This window comes from Coffea arabica, unplaced genomic scaffold (genome assembly GCF_036785885.1).
Source record: "Coffea arabica cultivar ET-39 unplaced genomic scaffold, Coffea Arabica ET-39 HiFi ptg000081l, whole genome shotgun sequence".
Lineage (NCBI taxonomy): Eukaryota > Viridiplantae > Streptophyta > Magnoliopsida > Gentianales > Rubiaceae > Coffea > Coffea arabica.
The window spans coordinates 34,123-46,496 of NW_027266224.1; the positions used below are offsets into that span (position 1 = coordinate 34,123).

At 45.0% G+C, this 12,374-nt stretch overlaps 1 protein-coding gene across 1 annotated transcript; it reads right to left on the bottom strand.

The window, feature by feature from the left end:
* Nucleotides 1–5,046: 5,046 nt before the first annotated feature.
* Nucleotides 5,047–9,624, bottom strand: LOC140032795 (uncharacterized). Its single transcript, XM_072073564.1, has 6 exons — nt 9,081–9,624; nt 8,308–9,014; nt 7,653–7,899; nt 6,572–7,205; nt 5,672–6,439; nt 5,047–5,518 (listed from the first exon to the last, which is right to left on the bottom strand). The coding sequence occupies exons 1-6, from the start codon at nt 9,622–9,624 to the stop codon at nt 5,047–5,049; spliced, it is 3,372 nt and encodes a 1,123-aa protein (XP_071929665.1).
* Between the last annotated feature and the right edge of the window lie 2,750 nt (nt 9,625–12,374).

The following is a 12,374-nucleotide window of genomic DNA, read 5'->3' on the forward strand; positions in this document are numbered from 1 at the left end:
AGATTGCTCACAACCCTTGCCAAAGCAAGTAAAAAGGCTCGAATTCTCTCTCAAGAAGAAGAATAAAAAATAACAAACTTTATTGATAAAACGTCTACGCTTAATGCTTACAAAGCAAGCCTTTATATAGGCAATCTAACGAAACCCTAATGCGAGTAAAAAGGAAACAAGGGTTCGGCCAGGCCTTGGACAAGGTGGGCTGAATCCATGACTCAACAAGCCCTACAACTAGTAACTAATCTGAACTATAACTTGACGGCTTAAGACTAAAAAGGCCCAATAGTTGGCCCCCCTTTAATTGGAAAAACTACTTGACTAACTAGCGGGCCAGAGCCCAAACTAACAACTATCACTTGGCTCCTCATGGGCTTGGATCAATGTGTAGGTAACTTGATTAACATCCTTCAAGCCTTCAAGGTCCCGCCACTCATGCACACATCAGTCCCCTCCACTTGAGAAGGATTTGTCCTCAAATTTGGATGGAAATGAATGTCATGAACAAGGGTTGGTAGTATGAATCCTTTAAATCGAGTGCCACCACACATTAGCCCTCTTTGATTGAATGATACCCGCAGACATCATGATTATGACAATTAGGCTCACATGTCTCTTGGTCAGTTTGAAAATGACCACAACCCGCCAAGAGAAACTCATGACGTTACTCCAATGACTCCTCGTCGATAACGCATATAGCTTTGGTTCCATGATGGAATGTATAATGTATGGTGCATTGACAGTAAGGTGACATCTCCTTGAATCCTCCGAAATGCAGCTGATAAAATGAAGACCACTTGTTGCACGATGGTCAGAAGGCGTAGGACAAGATTCAAGTGCAAGAACTCCTGTTGAAACTTCATTACTTCCCCCAACAAGCGAAGTAGGCTCATGGGTGAAGTTAAATACCAGTGAATCGTAAAGGGATACAACACTTAAGGGCCAAACTTCATGAAAACTTTGATATTCACCAATGGATTTAGGGATGGGGCGTGCCATGATCAACTCAATCTCTCCTTGCTTAACCTACAACAATGCAACTACACTCGAAGGCAACGCCTTGTCGAGTTCATCAGCATGCAAGAGCACATGTTTACGGAGCATAAGTAACAAAGGCTGATTAGAGTGCACAACTTTCCTATCGTCCTTAGCCTTTATTATCATGTTTTGTTTCCTAGTGTTTGTCTTAACTAATGCTTGTTTATTTGTAACACTAGTAACATCATTATTCCCTTGGGTCGGTTGCTCAAATGCAGAGGTCAAACAATTTCCAGATTCAGCCCCTTGCTGTTTTCTCCTTTGATGGTCCAAATCACATTCTCTTTGCAATTTAAGTTGGTCCTCGTACACTTGTGAAGGTGTGAGAGGAGTTAAGACCATTCGTTTACCATTGTGCAAAAGAGTATATTTGTTAGACCTACCATCAAAAGTAACATGCTTATCAATTTGCCATGGCCTTCCTAGTATCACATGAGTAGCATGCATGGGTACAATATCGCACATGACTTCATCACAGTACTGACCAATCGAGAAAGGAAGGTGTACCTGCTTGTAGACACGGACTTCGCCATTTTCACTTAACCCTTGAAGTCGATAGGGATGCGGGTGTCTAGTTGTAGGCAGCCCTAAGCTCTCCACCATGACCAAACTTGCAACATTAGTGCAACTTCCGCCGTCGATGGTGAGACTACACACTTTGTCATTTATTTTACACCTAGTGTAAAACAAATTCTCACGCTGCAATTGCTCATCCTCCTTAACACGGGCGGTGAGCACTCTCCTTGCCACCAAGCAACCAATTTCTCCCTGGGTTGGCAAACATTCTTCCTCGGCCGAGTCAATTTCCAAGCTCTCCTCCTTGGTCAACCCGGGCATCTCCTCACAATCGTCGTCATCCGACACTATATCGCCGTTGTGAGAGATAAGCATTACCCGTTGATTTGGACATTGAGATTGTGTATGTCCGAATCCTTGACATTTGAAGCACTTAATGTCCCTGTTCCTAGGTTTAGGAGTTTCTTGAGGGGACTTGGAAGTGGACCTAGATACATCAACAAACTTGTTAGGGGTAGAATGGAAATTTTGGTTAGGGAAGTTACCTGGTGTACGGTGAGAAGGGCTTGGTGTAGCCACATTCTCAAACTCGTGTGCAACTCCCCTAGGTGGATTTCCCTTCCATGCACTCGAATTGGAGGTTTGGAAAGTTCGCCTCCTCTCCTTAATTTCTTCCCCCTCTCGGCCTTGATGGCTAGCTCCAAAAGGTCATGCATGTCCAAGTAAGATTGGAGTTCCAAGGCGTCTTGGAGGTCAGGGTAGAGACCTCTAAGGAACCTTGCCATTGTGGCCTCATTATCCTCTTGGATGTTGGCCCGCATCATGGCCATCTCGATCTCCTTATAGTAGTCCTCCACACTCATGTTGCCTTGAGTGAGGGTTTGGAGTTTAGAGTGGAGATCGCGGTTGTAGTAGCTAGGAACAAATCTCTTGAAAATCAATGCCTTGAGTTCTCGCCAAGTCCGAACTCGTGGTTCTCCTATTCTCCTTCGACTGGTCCTTACTTGGTCCTACCAGACTAGGGCATAGTCGGTGAACTCAACAGTGGCAACCTTCACCTTTTGCTCCTCGCTATAATCATCACAGTCGAAGACCATCTCAATACGGCCTTCCCATTCCAAGTAAGTTTCAGGGTCACTTTTGTCCTTGAACGCGGGTATTTGAATTTTAAGGCCCTTGAGTTCGTTCTTAGATGTGTCCCTTTTAGGCTTCTCGGGTCGCTCCTCATCCTCACTAGCGGAGTAGTCCTTGCTATTTGCCTCCTTGGTGCCATAGTTACTCCGGTTGTGGGATCTTGAACGAGAGCCCCGTGTGAGACTCTTGGATAGCTCGTCAAACCGAGTGTGCAACTCCTCCATTTATTGCTCACTAATTCGCCTGAGCTCGTTCTTTATGGCGGTGAACATCAAGGAGTAGTCTGTGGTCAGTTGTTGTTGTTCCATCTCTCTCTTGATGCCCTGCAAAAGGTTAGTAACAAGAACAAAATAGTGCAAATATATCCTCACTTCACTCCCTTAGTGTATCACTCTCGCTCGTGTTTATCACTCAAGACACTCTTTAAAGATCTTACCCAATGCCTTTACCTGTCAGTTTAGATAGGTGAGAAATGCTGCTCGAGCCCAATGATCGTTACCAATTTTTCCACAAGAGTAATCAAGAGAGTATAAGACACAAATATGGGTGGAAAATGAGGTGAGATGGACGAATTTGGAAGGGATATTGGTGGTGGCCAGCAATGGTATGTGCGTCACAAAGAACAGGAAACCCTAGCTCTTTCTAAAGTGTAGGAGTAGTTTCCTGAAGTGGATGAGAGAATATGAGAGAGTTTCCTAGAATGGATGAGGGGATATAGGAAAGTTTCTTAAAATGGATGAGAGAATATAGGAAAGTTTCCTAAAATTGGATGAGAGAATATAGGAAAGTTTCCTAGAATGGATGAGAGAATATAGGAAAGTGTCCAAGTGATAACAAGAGTTACCCAAGCTATCTAGTTTAGTTTCCTAATTGAGTTTGGAAAACAAGTTAGTGTTGGAAACTTCCTTAGAACACCCTTTCCCTTTATTGAACAACCTTTGGAACTTCCCAAATCCCAATCCTAGTTGGATTCCTCTTGCAATTTTCGGTCCTCTCTCTCAAAACCCTCGACCCTAGGCTGCTTATTTAATTCCCTACCCAAGCCGTCACCTTCACATGCCCACAATCAGTTTGGCCTTGAATTTTCAAGACACAAGGTAATTCGGATTTTTCTGGTCTGAAGGCTTAAACAATTCGGCTATGGGGTCTAAACAAGATGATGCAAGCGATGTCGCTCAAGATTCCTTCAAGAAGTTTACTCCTAGGCCAAGGAAGCCCTTCACCACCACAAAGAGAGTATAGGAAGTTGTTTATTCAAAGGGAGGTTCAAGTTTTCAAGAAACAAGGTCAAGAAATCCAAGAACCTCGAAGGGTGGTTCAAGTTATCAAAGCACAAGGTGACCAAGAATTGCAAGAAGAGGTTGGTCAAAATTTTTGAGTACCTTTCTTGGGTTTTAAATTTCTGTTTTGGGTAGAAACAAGATGTAACAAATCTGATTTGACAATAAAGATTCACTTCCCTCTATCTTATGCCTTTATTTTCTTGCCACCCGAATGTCTCTCCTTTTTTCTTTTTCGCTTCTGTTTTTTTTTTAACTCAAGAACAACAAGAAACTCGGCTGAAGTAGTAAAATCCGAGCAATCTGGTCAGCTGATGCGGTTGAGCACGAGGCCCAAAGTGTACAAGTAGACCCTGTGAAGGTGCCCCAAGGCCCAGTGACACGAGGACGAGCTAAGAGATTCAAGGAGTCCCTCCAAGCCTTGGTACGTGCCATCCAAACCCAAGAGAAACCGGGCATTGAAGGAATTGAGTTGGAACATCCTTGCACGACTACTAAAATGCTGCTTACAATTGAAGATGCAAGTGTTCAAGCTCCAAACGGCGGGCTGAGCCGCAGTAAGTGTTCAAGCTCCAAGGGCCTGGCCGAACTTTTCTTGTTATTTTTCCAGTTTATTAGGTCTTAGTCACGGCTATTAATAGTGATACGTTCCTCGATCCACGGTCGAGACACGTAGCACGTTTGCCCAAGGATCTAGCGGGGATGTCCTACGCTTGGTTTGCGGAACCTTTACTCAAACGGACAACTCGATTTGATTGGAGGTGGTAGACGACACTCCGATGAAGGTGAATACTCCAGGGGAATAGGTCGGATGAACAATCAAGGACAGGACGCGAGATTGCTCAATAACCTTTGCCAAGCAAGTTAAAGGCACGAATTCTTTATGAAAGAAAACGAATGCACTAAGAATTTTATTAATCAAAAGCTAGTCCTTAACCTTACAAAGCTAGCCTATTTATAGGCTAAGGAAAACAATAAAGAAACCCTAAGTAATCCTAAAAGGGGTGGTCGGCCATCTTAGTGTAAGGTGGGCCGGCCCATTCTACTAAGTAAGCTATTCCAATAAGTGTCAAAGGCTAAGGCCCTACTCGGCCGAATCCCTTGGAGACCCACTTGAGTCGTCATGGGCTTGGATCAAGGTGTAATTGGCCCAGTGGTCTTTCTCTAAGCCCTCAATATCTTTGTGAACTCCATGTTGGTCTTGGACGACTCTCACCAGGGCTTGGAGTGATTCTTTGAACAGCTTGGCCCGTGAACGTGTGACTGGGCCCAGTGGGACTCGGACTGGGTCATCGCGTGGGCCGAGGCCCGTGCACACATCAGTCCCCTCCTCTTGAGAAGGATTTGCCCTCAAATCTGGATCCTGCTCGTCAAGGAATGGGCTGAGGTCCCCAACGTTGAAGGTTGCACTAACGTTGTAGTCCCCAGGCAGCTCCAATGTGTATGCATTGTCATTGACCCGTTGGAGTACCCGAAATGGTCCATCCCCTCTTGGGGATAATTTGCTTTGACGTTGCTTGGGGAAACGCTCTTTTCTTAAGTGTAGCCACACCCAATCTCCAGGCTCAAAAATCATCTTGCGGCGGTGCTTGTTGGCTTGTTGGATGTATTGCTGCGTGCACTTCTCGATGTTTGCTCGCACAGCTTCATGTAACCTGCGTACAAACCCAGCTTTCTTTTCCCCATCTAAGCTTGTTTGCTCAGAGGAAGGTAAGGGCACCAGATCAAGGGGGGTGAGGGGGTTGAAGCCATAAACAATCTCAAAGGGAGAATATTGAGTTGCACTATGCACAGTGTGATTGTAGGCAAATTCAACATGAGGTAAGCACTCTTCCCAAGACTTAAGATTCTTTTTAATCAAGGCCCGAAGTAAAGTGCCAAGTGTGCGATTGACAACTTCAGTTTGTCCATCACTTTGAGGATGACTAGTGGTGGAAAATAATAACCTAGTGCCAAGTTTGGACCACAAGGTCTTCCAAAAGTAACTCAGGAATTTCACATCCCTGTCACTAACAATAGTCCTAGGCATGCCATGCAGGCGGACAATCTCTTTGAAAAATAAAGTAGCAACATGAGATGCATCATCAGTTTTGTGACAAGGAATGAAATGTGCCATCTTAGAAAATCTATCAACCACAACATAGATGGAGTCATTACCCCTTGGTGATCTAGGCAATCCTAATACAAAGTCCATAGACAAGTCAATCCAGGGATGGTGTGGAATAGGTAATGGGGTATACAAGCCATATGGATTTGTCTTAGACTTTGCCTTGTGGCAAGTAGCACACCTACCAACCATGCGTTCAACATCTCTACGCATATGGGGCCAGTAAAAGTGCTCTTGCAACATGGCCAGAGTCTTGGCGATGCCAAAGTGGCCCATGAGACCACCACTATGTGCCTCTCGGATCAAAAGGTCACGAATGGAAGAATTAGGCACACACAATTTATCTACATGGAATAGAAATCCATCATGCAAAAAGTACTTTCCATGCGGGTTCTTAACACAAGCAGCATAGATATCACCAAAGTCATGATCATGTGTATAGAGTTCCTTAAGCATTTCGAACCCTAGTAACTTGGCATCCAGAAGTGCCAGCAATGAATGTCTACGTAATAATGCATCAGCCACTACATTCGTTTTGCCAGTCTTATATTTAATGACATACGAAAAGGTGTCAATGAAGCTTACCCATTTGGCATGTCGCTTGCTTAGCTTGGGCTGTCCCTTGAGGTACTTCAATGACTCGTGATCAGTGTGTATCACGAACTCCCGAGGGCGAAGATAGTGTTGCCAAGTCTCCAAGGCCCTCACTAGTGCGTACAACTCCTTGTCGTACGTGGGGTAGTTTAACGCAGCCCCTCCCAGTTTCTCGCTGAAGAAGGCACACGGCCTCTTGTCTTGCATGAGGACTGCTCCAATACCTACACCAGAAGCATCACAGTCAATTTCAAAGGTCTTGTTAAAGTTTGGTAATGCTAACACAGGTGCATGGGTGAGTGTGTCCTTAAGGGCGAGGAACGCTTGTTCTTGGGATTCCCCCCAGTGGAACTTGTCATCCTTCTTTGTCACGGCGGTCAATGGGGCAGCAATGGTGCTAAAGTTTTTGACAAATCGCCGATAAAAACCCGCCAATCCAAGAAAGCTGCGCACGTCAGGAACGGATGTAGGGGTTGGCCATTGCTCGATGGCCTCAATCTTGGATTTGTCCACCTTGATGCCCTGCGAACTCACAACATAGCCTAGAAACACAAGCTCGTTAGTACAAAAGGTGTACTTTTTGAGGTTAGCGTATAGACGCGCCTGTCGAAGTGCCTCGAGGACTAATCTTACATGCTCCAGGTGCTCATGCTCACTACGACTATAGATCAGAATGTCATCAAAGTAAACAATGACAAATTTATCAATAAAATGTCTCAAAACATGGTTCATGAGACGCATGAAGGTGCTAGGGGCGTTAGTCAAGCCAAAAGGCATAACTAACCACTCATAGAGACCATGTTTGGTTTTGAAGGCTGTCTTCCATTCATCTCCTTCCTTCATCCTAATTTGATGATAGCCACTCCTCAAGTCAATCTTGGTGAAAATAATAGCACCATCGAGTTTATCCAACATATCATCAAGTCTAGGAATGGGATGCCGATATTTGACAGTGATAGCGTTTACAGCCCGGCAGTCAGTGCACATGCGCCAAGTGCCATCCTTTTTGGGGACAAGGACCACAGGCACAGCGCAGGGACTTAGACTCTCCTTCACCCATCCCTTACCTAACAGGCCATCTACTTGCCTTTGAAGCTCCTTGGTCTCCTCGGGACCCATGCGGTAGGCAGGTTTGTTGGGTAATGGTGCTCCAGGAACGAGGTCGATTTGGTGTTCAATTCCCCGAATGGGTGGTAAGCCATCAGGGACCTCGTCAGGGAAAACATCCTCAAATTCCTGTAAGAGAGCCACTATGCTTGCAGGCAGCGCCTTGTCGAGCTCAGCAACATCTAAGAGCACATGCTTGCAAATCATGAGAAGTATAGGCTGATTAGAGTTTACCACTTTTCTAACATCTTTAGCCTTAATAATCATGTTATGCTTCCTAGTGGGAGGTGCGGCAGGTGGTTTGTCGCGTAGACCCCTAGGTGTGCTCCCTTGATCCTTGGTTGATGGCTCAGTCGTAGATGTGGAGCCTTGACCAGGTTCGACCGCCTTGAGTTTCCTCCTTTGACGGTCTTGTTCACACTCTCTTTGCAAAAGTAGTTGGTCCTCATAAACTTGTGCAGGCGTGAGAGGTGTAAGGACCTTACGTTTGCCATCGTGCAAAAGTGTGTACTTATTCGCTCTTCCATCGAATGTGACATGTTTGTCAAATTGCCAGGGCCTTCCCAAGATGATATGTGTAGCATGCATTGGCACTACGTCGCACACGATTTCATCAATGTAGGTACCAATGGAGAAGGGAATGCGTACTTGTTTGAAGACTCGTACTTCACCATCCTCACTTAGCCATTGGAGGCGGTAAGGATGTGGATGCCTGGTAGTGGGGAGTCCTAGACTTTCAACCATGAGCAAACTGGCCACGTTCGTGCAACTTCCACCGTCGATGATGAGACTACAGACTTTGTCTCCTACCTTACAGCGGGTGTAGAATAGGTTTTCGCGTTGTAGCTGCTCATCCTCCTTGACGCGGGCGGTTAGCACTCGTCGTGCTACTAGGCAACCTACTTCTCCTCGTGTAGGCGAGCAAGCCTCCCCAGCTGGCTCTTCTTCCAGGCAGTCATCTTCTACTAGTTCGGGCACGTCATCACATTCGTCATCATCCGACACGATTTCGCCATTGTGAGTTATCAGCATTACCCGTTGGTTTGGACATTGAGATTGAATATGCCCAAACCCTTGGCACTTAAAGCATTTGATGTCCCTACTCCTAGCTTTAGGAGTTTCTTGCGGTGCCTTAGAAGTAGACCTGGACACATCAGAAACCTTGTTAGGTGTAGAATAGGCATTCCGGGTAGAAGCATTACCTTGGAAACGGTTAGAATAGTTTGATGTTGTTGCATTTCCAGCTTCGTGGGTCACTCTTCGTGGTTGGTTGCCTTTCCACGAGGTGGTGGTGGAAGGTTGGAAAGTACGGCCTCCCCGTCTTAATTTCTTCCCCCGTTCGGCCTTAATGGCGAGTTCTAGAAGGTCGTGCATGTCCAAGTAATGTTGAAGCTCCAAGGCATCCTGAAGGTCAGGGTTGAGACCCCTAAGAAACCTAGCCATTGTGGCTTCATTGTCTTCTTGAATGTTGGCCCTCATCATGGCCATCTCGATTTCTTTGTGGTAATCCTCCACACTCATGTTGCCTTGCGTGAGTGTTTGCAGCTTAGAGTGGAGATCACGATTGTAGTAGCTAGGAACAAACCGCTTGCGCATTAGTGCCTTGAGTTCTCGCCAAGTCCGGACACGTGGTTCTCCCATCCTCCTCCTCGTGGTCCTCACTTGGTCCCACCAGACGAGTGCGTAGTCGGTGAACTCCACGGTGGCAACCTTCACTTTTTGTTCCTCGCTATAGTCGTAGCAGTCGAAGACCATCTCGATGCGGCCTTCCCACTCCAAGTAAGCCTCAGGGTCACTTTTGCCTTTGAATGCGGGAACTTGTATTTTAAGCCCCTTGATTTCGTTTTTGGGCATGTCCCTTGTAGGCCTCTCAGGTCGTTCCTCATCCTCACTAGCGGAGTAGTCTTCGCCATTTGTGTCTTTGGTGCCATGGTTACTCCGGTTATGGGACCGAGAACGAGAGCCTCGCGTAAGGCTCCTAGACAATTCATCAAAACGAGTGTGTAGTGTCTCCATTTGTTGCTCACTGATTCGCCTGAGCTCATTCTTCATGGCGGCGAATAATAAGGAAGGATCAGTGGTTGCTTGTTGTTGATGGTGGTGTTGTTGCTCCATGCTTCCCTTGTTGCCCCTGCAAAGGTTAGAAGAAACAAAGAAAATGCAAATATAGTCCTCACTTCACTCCCTTAGTGTATCCCTCACGCTCGTGTGTAGTGTGCAAGTCACTCTATAAAGCTTACCAAGTACCTTACCTGTTGGTTTAGGTAGTTGAGTAATGTTGCTCGAGTCCAATAATTGTCACCAACTTATCCCCCCACAAGAGTACACAAGAATTCTTTGTTGTTGGTGAAGGGAAGGACGGTTTTGGGAAAGCTTAAAGGCGGTGGACAGATTTGGAAAGTATGGCCAAGAAAGGAAACTCTAAGAATCCTAAGATGTAGGAGTGGTTTCCTAAAAAGGATGAGAAAATATAGTAGGATATCCTAAAATGGAGGAGAAAATTTAGGAGATGTCCAAGAGTTATCCAAGTATATTACTTAGTCTCCTAAACGAAGTGGGAAAACAAGTTGGAGTTGGAAACTTCCTAATTCTTCTCAAGACAGATTCGGTTCCTCCTCTCTTCGGTTCCTCCTCTCTCTTACCCGCAAGCTTCCAGAAATTTCCCTCACAAAAAGCCACCCCAAGGTCGGTTCAAATCCCACTCACAAACCAGAATTGGAACCCTAAAATTTCCAGAATTCCTCCCTCTTATTCCTTTCCTAAGGTCGGCTACAAGAAACCTTAGAAGGCCTCTTAAGCAGCCGCCCACTATGCTCACAACACAAACCAGAATTGGGCCACTGAAATTTCCAGATTGCTTCCTTCTTGAAACCCTTCCCTAAGTCGGTTATCCTTCCTATAAGACTCCCTCTTCACAGCCGCGACTTACCCCAAACAATTCGGCTCTCTCTCTACTCCAAGAACAAGAAATTCGACCCTCTTTCTAACAAGACAGTTTCGGTTCTTGGCACTCCAGAAATTCTGCTCCAATGGACTCCCAAGGTCAAGCAAGTGATGTTACTCAAGAATCTCCCAAGAAATTCACACCTAAGCCAAGAAAGCCTCGTATGGATGCAAGATCTTACAAGAAACTCTTTATTCGAAGAGAGGTGCAAGTCTTCAAGACTCAAGATGGTCAAGAGCCTCAACGAAGAGTTGTGCAAGTGATCAAGAATCAAGAAGTTCAAGAAGAGGTTGGTCAAAACTTTTGAGTTCCCCTTTTTTTTTTCTCTCTCTTGATGTAATTTCTGGGTTGGGCATACGATACAATAAGACAGATTTGGCAATAAAAGTGCGGTGTTCCCTCTTGGGTTTCTTGTTACCCGATTGCTCTCTTTTTTTTTTTTCTCTTCGGTTCTGTTTTCTTTTGCTTTGTTTTTTTTTTTTCACTTGGTAATAGACTACACCTGACCGAATGAGTAAAACAATCCCAGAAACAAGGTCTGCCCGAAACACACAAGAACGCACCACCCTACTCCCTCAAACTAACAAAGTTTTTTCAAGACTTTCAAGAAATTCAAGAAAGTGTTCAAGAACTTCAAGAACCCTACAAACCTTGCGGGTGCTATTCAAGATTCACCACCCCAACAAGTTTTTACCCCCAAATCAGTTTAGACTTGGATAATCAATAACTACTTGGACAGATTCGGACAAACAACAAAACCCTAGCCGCAAAACCCTAGCCGCGCCTGTTTTGTTTTTTTTTTTTTTTTTGTATGCAGATTCGGCAAGGCTAATTGCTAGGCAGAATGGATGTCACTAGAGTATGAAATCTGGGCAGATTGGGACTAACAATAATAACACACAGCTGTCCAGAAATTTGATGCGACAACAACAAGAACTAGCGAACAGAATTTTTTTTTTTTTTGACGAACAAAACAGCAACGGACAGACTTGCAGACTCAAAACGAACAGATATGGAAACATAACACAAAACAAAAGCAACGACCAGAATTCTAGAGAACAAACGAAGGAAACGGCTCAACAAGTAACAATTCGAACAGAAAAATATATATATATATTTTTTAACAAACAAGGCAGCGGAAAATTAAGGAAAACTAAGACAAAAACTACGGATATAACGGAAGATACCTCCACCAAAGCTCTGAAGCCAACTGATACGTTCCTCGATCCACGGTCGAGACACGTAGCACGTTTGCCCAAGGATCTAGCGGGGATGTCCTACGCTTGGTTTGCGGAACCTTTACTCAAACGGACAACTCGATTTGATTGGAGGTGGTAGACGACACTCCGATGAAGGTGAATACTCCAGGGGAATAGGTCGGATGAACAATCAAGGACAGGACGCGAGATTGCTCAATAACCCTTGCCAAGCAAGTTAAAGGCACGAATTCTTTATGAAAGAAAACGAATGTACTAAGAATTTTATTAATCAAAAGCTAGTCCTTAACCTTACAAAGCTAGCCTATTTATAGGCTAAGGAAAACAATAAAGAAACCCTAAGTAATCCTAAAAGGGGTGGTCGGCCATCTTAGTGTAAGGTGGGCCGGCCCATTCTACTAAGTAAGCTATTCCAATAAGTGTCAAAGGCTAAGGCCCTACTC

What these genes read in the sequence shown, in the direction of transcription:
- LOC140032795 (XM_072073564.1), bottom strand. Translation starts at nt 9,624, where the DNA reads ATGCCCAAAAACGAAATCAAGGGGCTTAAAATACAAGTTCCCGCATTC. An exon ending in GAAATTAAGACGGGGAGGCC is followed by an intron (nt 9,015 to 9,080) that starts GTACTTTCCAAC and finishes TGACCCACGAAG; the next exon opens with CTGGAAATGCAACAACATCA. An exon ending in CTTGATCTGGTGCCCTTACC is followed by an intron (nt 5,519 to 5,671) that starts TTCCTCTGAGCA and finishes TGAGCCTGGAGA; the next exon opens with TTGGGTGTGGCTACACTTAA.